At 41.2% G+C, this 7919-nt stretch overlaps 1 protein-coding gene across 1 annotated transcript; it reads right to left on the bottom strand.

Annotated features, from left to right (window-relative positions):
* Positions 1 to 1057: 1057 nt before the first annotated feature.
* Positions 1058 to 3923, bottom strand: LOC131890070 (uncharacterized). Its single transcript, XM_059239345.1, has 5 exons — positions 3795 to 3923; positions 2259 to 3223; positions 1879 to 2191; positions 1650 to 1823; positions 1058 to 1465 (listed from the first exon to the last, which is right to left on the bottom strand). The coding sequence occupies exons 1-5, from the start codon at positions 3846 to 3848 to the stop codon at positions 1262 to 1264; spliced, it is 1710 nt and encodes a 569-aa protein (XP_059095328.1). The 5' UTR covers positions 3849 to 3923; the 3' UTR covers positions 1058 to 1261.
* Between the last annotated feature and the right edge of the window lie 3996 nt (positions 3924 to 7919).

The following is a 7919-nucleotide window of genomic DNA, read 5'->3' as shown; positions in this document are numbered from 1 at the left end:
CTATTTTTGTCCTTGTGAAACAATACGGACACTTTGAAATACATATTACGAACAAAAAAAAATCCTTTTGTGTATGACTTTCAACTCGATCCCTTGAGATTGTTCACAGGTCCTTAAGATTTCTTTAAAGATGCACTTTCGGAAAATCAAACACTCTTATGGTGCATTTAGACGACGCTTGTTTTGGCACATGATGCCCTCACATACGTCTTTCACATGACTTACCTTCGAAAGTATTGTCACAATTTTTAGTTGGTGCTTGCTTCATTTTTCTGCGATGTGTGAAGCAGCTCTGGGTGGCGTCGGCAAAATTATCACAAGGCATGATTGATCGTGTCCAAAATAAGGAAATTGAACGAGCGGATTTTTACTAACGTTTTGCGTTAAAGCAGAAAGTTAATGGGTAAGAGACGATTTTAGTTGCAGCCTGACACTCAACATTTGATGAATGCATCTTTCAAGTCAGACTTGGACAAATTTTTAAATTGTATTCCAGATCAACCCTACAATCAAGGACTAGCTCGGTCTGCCAACTCAAATTCGTTGGTAGACCAAATATCATATAAAGATTGAAAGACAGTAAATAAACCCGTGAAAAACCAACCCAAAAAAAGCCAAATGTTATTCTTTTTTAACTGAGGGGACCAAAAAGCGAAACCATCAATTTCAAAATAAAAGTTGATGAGTGCTGGTAGTCAAATATTGCACTCTCATTCCAAATTATGTCTGGATCTGTAATGAAATCTGAATGACGTTTCTTGCAATTGTCGCTCTTTTTAGACCAAGTCTTTGAAAACACTTGAGTTAATTTGAGTAGCAAAACTTCGTTCAAAGTAGCCCTTGCAGTGCAAAAGGGACAAGTGCCACCCTGTGAGATGTGAATCACAAGTTTGTAACAAATTTGTGTTGAATGCGGCGGTCGTCTAATTGCACCATTACTAATCGGGTCAACAATGGGTGGGTTATGTTTTTCTCAAAGACACTGACACCATATTAAGATGACTTTTTTTTCATGTGATCAAGACGCTAAGTTGAATCAAGAAATACTTGTGTTCCCACATTTTTTTTTATGGTTTTATTTGAACACTGGCATTGATCTGGATGGCATATTTTTAAGTTAACGCACAGAGAAGGGTTAAACTATTTGTACAAAGAGTGACTACAGAAATAGCAAGAGACTTGAAAGTTGTCAAGGCTGTTTTTGATTGCAACTAGGAATTTCATTGTTCAGGTAATTTTTTTATGAGAATGGGACTCAGACTTAGAAGAGTCCAGACTCGGGGGTAGGAGTGTAACACCATTTCTTCACCACAGGCTTCGTAACCTTCCTTGGATTGCCATTGGAACGAACGCATACCTCCTTGGGAACATCCACACACTCTTCAGAGGGTTCCAATTTAGGAACCAGCTTGGTAACGTGCTTGCAACTCTTTGAAGGCTCAAGATTACATTTTTCCTCGGGAATCTGAAAAGAGCATCTTTTTGATATATGCGAACCAAATCATTATATTTCGCATGATCTCCTTGATCTTTCTCGAGCTAGCACTAACTTGATCAAAGTTTGAATTCCGACATCCTTCTGAGATCGTTCAGAAGTTGAAGATGAAAAAGCGTATCAATTTGATCAAAAAAACACCATTGGAATATACCTCTTGGATGACCGTCTCGGTTTTGTCAAAGCATTCCTGGACCCCCGGAACAAAGCCGCATCCGGCTGGAGCGCATTTCTCCTTTGGCACCTTCTTGCAACCAGTTTCGGGCGTGACCTTGCGAACTAACTCCTTGCGAATGGTACATCTCTCTTTGGGCCATTCTTTGCATTTCTGTAAATGTTCACGATGAGCAAGCACTTCCAACTGAATGGCGACATTAACCTACCTCTTCAGTGGAGTAACCGCTTTGAACAGTCTCACATTTGTATTCCTTGATGGTCTCGCATTCGGGGACATCCTCCTCGAGAACATGCTCGTGATAGTGGGTTTCACATTCGGATTCGTACTCAGTTCGGCATTCTACAGGTCCAGGGATATTGCAGTCCTTCACCACGGGGGTGTGGCAGAACTCGACGCTTTCGTTATGAGCCACCTTGTTGTACTCGATAAAGCAATCCTTTTTGAAGTTCTCCTCGCATTCCTCTTCTTGTTGGGGAGCAAAGTCCGTGGTGTACGTGGTATGGCACTTTTGGTTGTAGCTAGATAACGAACGCAAAAATGAGGCCAAGATTCTGGTTACATCATTACTTGATCTATCAAGGTTACCTGTGATGGCAGTCGATGGTCTCCTCGTATTCAGTTTCCTCCACATTGACGATTTTATCAATGCATCGCTCACCAGCAATAGCCACGGCTTCCAAGTCGATTGGACCCGCGAAACCTTGTCGAAAATCGATGGGCTGGAGTTGAACAACACCTGGAGCGGCAAAAGCTTGAGGTTCCACCGGTCTCAGATCAATGGCTTGGGGTTGGATGGCTGGAGCGGCAAAAGCCTGAGGCTCCACATACTCTTCCACATGATGGTCCACATGAAGAGGGGCCTGGTGATCCAAGTGGTCCTGATGATCTCGGTGGTCGTGATGATCTTGGTGGTCGAGCTTAAAAGGAGCAGGCTGAGGTGGTTGAGATTGAGGTTCTACTCTTGCCGGGATTCGAAGAGGTTGAATCACTTGAACTGGCTTCCGTGTATTTTCCAGGACAATATGATTCAAGTGAGAAGGCCCTTGGTGATGTCCTTTGTTGATTTTGTGACCTCGAGCCAAAGCTAAATGAGCTTGAATTTGAGCCTCATGAGCTTGCAAGGCCAAACGATGTTGGTCCAGGCCTGGAACAACCGGGGCTTTATGACGGGCTTGGTTTTGTTGGCCAGATTGTTGATGGTGTTGCCTTTGACGCGACACTTGCCTCAACGGAACCCTAACCCGGTTTTGTTGATTCTTGACCGAATAAGGCTCTTGTTGATTATGCAGTCCGGCGAATGATGAAACGGCATGTTGTCGGACTCGTCGACGGAAGTTATTCCCAACTAGAGACTTTCCAGCCCGGAAGTCATTGTCGCCAACTTCGAGGGATTCCTCATCACTTTCAAGCCCTTGTAATTTCTTTCGTCTAACGACAAGGAACTTCCTCCTTTGACCAAGCTCTGCTCTGCTTGGACTGAATTGGGCCTCAGCTTCAGCACAAGCCAACAGAGCGAGGTGCGCGACGGCAAAGAGAGTCGCCAAGGAGGTCTGCAATTAGATCAAGCATTCGAAGGTTTGGTTCGTGGGAAACTGCCATCGAGTATCAAACGATTACAACTTGGTGGTGCAGTCTAGTGGGGCTACCTCTGCTTTTAATGACTTCCTTTGAGAATAATATCGTGCGTGTTGGCATTTTAGTGCATGAATAAATAGGTGTGCAGAGTTGTGACATATTGGAGGGCGCTGAAGGAAGCAGTCAAGGTTATCAATGAGGAAATGATGGTTGTTTTTGTACATAAAAGCCTCTCGACGCAATTGGCGTAAACGTGTTACTTCAAGTCTCGCAGATTCAAAGATGAGGATTATACATTATCTATGTTTAATGTGCTACCCAGAGCTTCAATGTTAACTTTAGAAAAATAAGATCACTAGATCAGTAGTCCAAAAGGACGAGATGATTCATTTCCTACTGCACATTTCTGTTTCACATGTTCTGATTGACTTAACTTGCTACTCAAAAAAATGGACCACTTGATTGCCTTTTAAGATTCTTCGATTATCTTCTGCACCCCATGACACAATTTCAAAAACACCGGAGAACCTCAAATCCAATTATTACCTTGTCGAAAATCATGATGAGACTGAAACCATATTCAGAACCCTCGTGTATCATACACGAGATCTTCTTCAAGCCCGCCTCAAGATTCCTTTGCTCTTCCAAAGGCGCAGGCGTTCGTGGCAAAAAACGCCACCGAGAACAGATAATCAAAGCGACGCCTCTGAGACAATGCCTGAGGATCTTTACCCTCGGTTTGGCGTTAGTTATGTCGAGCAAATTCGCAGGGTTTCGTTCGTCTTTTTGTCTTCAGGCATGCACGATTGCACTGTAGGGCAAAGAGGCTTCGTTGCAATTGATCTCAACCACACCAACGGTAGGTGTGAGCAGTGTTGGGCATGCTTAACCAGAGGCTGGCATCGGCCGTATTAGCCTTCAAGGGTTTGATGGGCATTTTTGAGGTCACTACTGCAATCATTCTTGGACAACTTAAAAAAATGAATTGCAAATCTTATTTCTTGATGACATGTATTGCACACTGTAAAATAAGGATATGATCTATACATTTATCCTAGGATGACGAAATACATGGATGCGTAGCTCTTCTCGAGGAGAGGTCTCCATGTATTTCGTTCTACTTAATCTATCATGCAAAGTCAATTGAACGATCTACGAGAAAAGACATCCGAGCAAGACCGAAAATAAGTCTTCCAGCTCGACAGAAATTGGTAGGTCGATGCGTAACGTCCAGCAGAAGAAATATGTACATAGTCCTTCATATCGGGAAAAGTTTTGGCATATATTTTTCACCCCATTTTAAGGTAGTTTCCGGTGGACTAGTCCGAATGTGTCGAATACCAGGTACCTTACAATCGAGAGTAGCATAAACTAAGGTTAAACGTTTTTTTTACAATTCAAATATCCACATTTCATTTTATATTCTAATTATATCAAGGGTGAAACCTAACAAACAGTAGCAATTGGTTCCCACTAACTTTGGTTGTTTTGCTGGATGCAAATGGTTCTTACAACCATTTAGATTTATGGCTTAACGCCAATTTCACGCAAGCATGTAATATAAAAGCGCAGGAAACAGATACAATAAGTCAACTTTCAAACCGCACTTTTCAAAATTCAAGCATTTATATAACTTTTGTCTTAAGAGGCTAAAATCGATGAGCCTTGAACAAATAAATTAAAGCCATATCTGCTAGACTTTAATGAATTTAAGACTACAGTGTGCCAAGGAGTATTTGGGCCATTCCTGTGATCTCATATTTTCCAAGGGCAAAGCGAAGGCTGATTAGCAAAAAAACTGACAAGTTGATCAAAGGTGCACATCCCAGAAATACATAGATTGATGCAAATGAAGAATTTGACGAATGGTATTGATATATCCACAGAATCAATAATTTTATGTTTTGTTGTATAACAAGATGTTAAAGTATGCGCCCTTCAGACATGGCATGGCCATTTCTTTATCTGGACTAAATTGGAGTGTTGAACCAATGACCCAAAAGGTCAGGATCTGAAACAAAGGAACACCCGACAGGCTATTCTTTTGATAGGTTATTTTTAAGTTTTCATTGTCAGTTTTGAAACGGCCCCTTCTTAAAATATGTCACTGCCATTTAACTTTGTCACAAGATGAAAGTTATTTAATGCTACACTAGAATTATTCTTGTGAAGCTAACGACAAGCAAAATGGGCTTGTGCAATAAAAATGGAGACATGTTCCCGTGCCAACCTGCACCATGCATTCACTGAATCTGTCATTTACATGCAGTTCAATTTTCTGACCTGTTTAAGCCAAAGCTGTTCAAGTATTGACTTAGGATGTCAGATCTACAACAAAATTGAAATTTTTCACATTTTTAAAAAAAAATTAATGACATCCCATTGTAATGATATTTCCAATCAACACTCAAAATCAAGGTGCTCTGTTTCATTTTCCCAACATTTGCTTCAGTGTACAAGCCGAATGCAAACTATACCAGATAAAATCAATTGAAGTACGGAGTAATCCATCAACTACTCATTCTGTTATTCGTGTGATCCTGTTGGTTTTGAGGTGCCTTACCATGGCCCCGAAACTTGCAGATTGGGATGGCAACACGAGTTGAAGATGTTCGATCGTTGGCTAACAGGGTAAAGTTCATACCCATCACACGACTCTAAACCATTTGCTCCGCCTCCAACCCACAACCAACCGACCAACTAGCCAACCAACCACATGTATTGTGTGTCCTCCATGTCGAGAGCGGATGGATGATTCCTGTGCGATCATTGTTGCGTTAGCGCTCTCCTTCAAATTCGAGACAATGAGGGCAAATTGTGGCATTCAAATCTCCAGACTCATTGCATGTTGCTTCTTAAATCCATGGTATCCTTAAAGACGCGTCGGTGGAATGATTTTCCTCGTTGCTTCATTCCAAAGGTCACCAGAGATCGTCGCTTGCGGACGTGATGCTTTTGTTGGTCTATGGCTCTTGAGGGGGATATGAGTTCAAATTACCATGCTAGATTGCTTTATACAGTACGCCGACGAAGCGCCCTACCCTATTTCTGCTTCCCCAAGACAGATTTTAGCTTTAGGGAGTTACGTCACTATCATCATTGGAGTTTAATTGTGCGGTGTCAAGGTCAAGATCAAGGGCCCTTTTTTCCTCCAGCCATCCTTGACTAGAGTTGGTTACAAAGAGATTTATAGAGTACCCAGGCTCGATGATTTTTAGCATGTTTTCTTGGCTTGCCCCTCGTTATGTCCAACAAGGTATTTTGGGACGTGCTATTTCATTATAATCCATTCGTTCGCGTCATTCAAGATCTACTAAGCGAAGTCCTCTTCTCCTTTTAGTGATTGGCAGAGTTGAACCAAATCTTGTTGAGAATGAACATGCCATGAAATGCATTTAACATTGACATAGATTTAGTTCCTTGTATTTGTACACTTCAAAAAATGACCAAGCACGATAAGAACAGATTTGGTTTATGTTTGAAAGAGGACTTCAATCACAAAGTTGCATCTATGTTCCAAGGATCTCCTTTTATCACCTTGCAGGGGAAATTTACCGAATATAATTGGCACGAGAAACATACAATCCAACTGTTGGTTATATGATCTTGCATTAGTGGGTTTACCATCACCAAAAGCTTAGGGCTTTAAGTCCTAATCACATTATTTAGAAATATAAAGGAAAATTAAGTTCCTTAATAAAACTAGACAAAACTAGTAAAGCCATTCTACACAAATCATTGAAAGCTGTTAGTGATCTCATTGACAGAATACCCAAAGGCTCATCGGAATAAACCTTGAGTTGATTGTTAGCTCTCAAATAAATCGAGCAAAATGATTATTCAATCAGAGATGACATTTGAGCTCCCAATCTCTGGCTAATGTTAGCATGCCAACAACAAAGATCGACCTAGATCAGGTAGCCATTCCAACTGCATATCGCGAAATGTCAAGAGGGCCCCTGACATTCTTTTGATGGAACCCTTCCCTCCAGAGTTGAACAAAACCGTAGCCAAAATTGGCATACCTGATTTTAGCTGACTATCGCAGGCATTTGAAAGTCATTCAAATGCAAGCAGGGGGATGAGCATAATTTCGAAACTTAGCATCATGTAAGAGGGATTTCAATGATAGCTGATGTCATTATATGAAAGGAGGGCCTTTTGATGTTAATCGCGTGGAACTAATTCGATCGTGAATATCACCACTTTCGATTAGTTGGAAATGACAATTATGAGTTTAGTCGTTGCCCTTTATTCCATTTCCTTGAGGCAACAGACCTGAAGGCTTTGTCGCCCACACTCGTACGCACCTTGATGTTCAACTTGTGGATGAGTTTTGAACTAATGAAAAAGTTGCATCGGGAGTCATTTCATCAAGCTCTGTATTATAACGATCAAACCGCAAAATAGTGGTGAGCGAACAAAAGCTAATGAATGTCAACTAATCGTTCTTCCAACACTTTGAAACCTCGGTTTAAGTTGAGACTGAAGACAACGTATCATATTTAGGTAAAGAATGAGATAAAAAATCATTTCTTGGGAGTATAAAAACCAGACGTTTTAATTTTCGTACATTTTCAGTGGTTTATGGACTACCTTTCTCCGATCCGTGGGCAAGAATAAGAGGAATTCTTTCTTATGTCACCAACAAAAGGATCAGGGTCAGTTTCA

Source organism: Tigriopus californicus, chromosome 11 (genome assembly GCF_007210705.1).
Source record: "Tigriopus californicus strain San Diego chromosome 11, Tcal_SD_v2.1, whole genome shotgun sequence".
Lineage (NCBI taxonomy): Eukaryota > Metazoa > Arthropoda > Copepoda > Harpacticoida > Harpacticidae > Tigriopus > Tigriopus californicus.
Note: the sequence above shows the minus strand (reverse complement) of the source record. Positions and strands in the feature narration are given on the sequence as shown.

Coding starts and splice junctions, on each gene's coding strand:
- LOC131890070 (XM_059239345.1), bottom strand. CDS start 3,848: ATGATACACGAGGGTTCTGAATATGGTTTCAGTCTCATCATGATTTTC. Junction 3,224..3,794: donor TCATCATGATTTTCGACAAG/GTAATAATTGGA, acceptor ATCTAATTGCAG/ACCTCCTTGGCGACTCTCTT. Junction 1,824..1,878: donor GCGGTTACTCCACTGAAGAG/GTAGGTTAATGT, acceptor GAACATTTACAG/AAATGCAAAGAATGGCCCAA.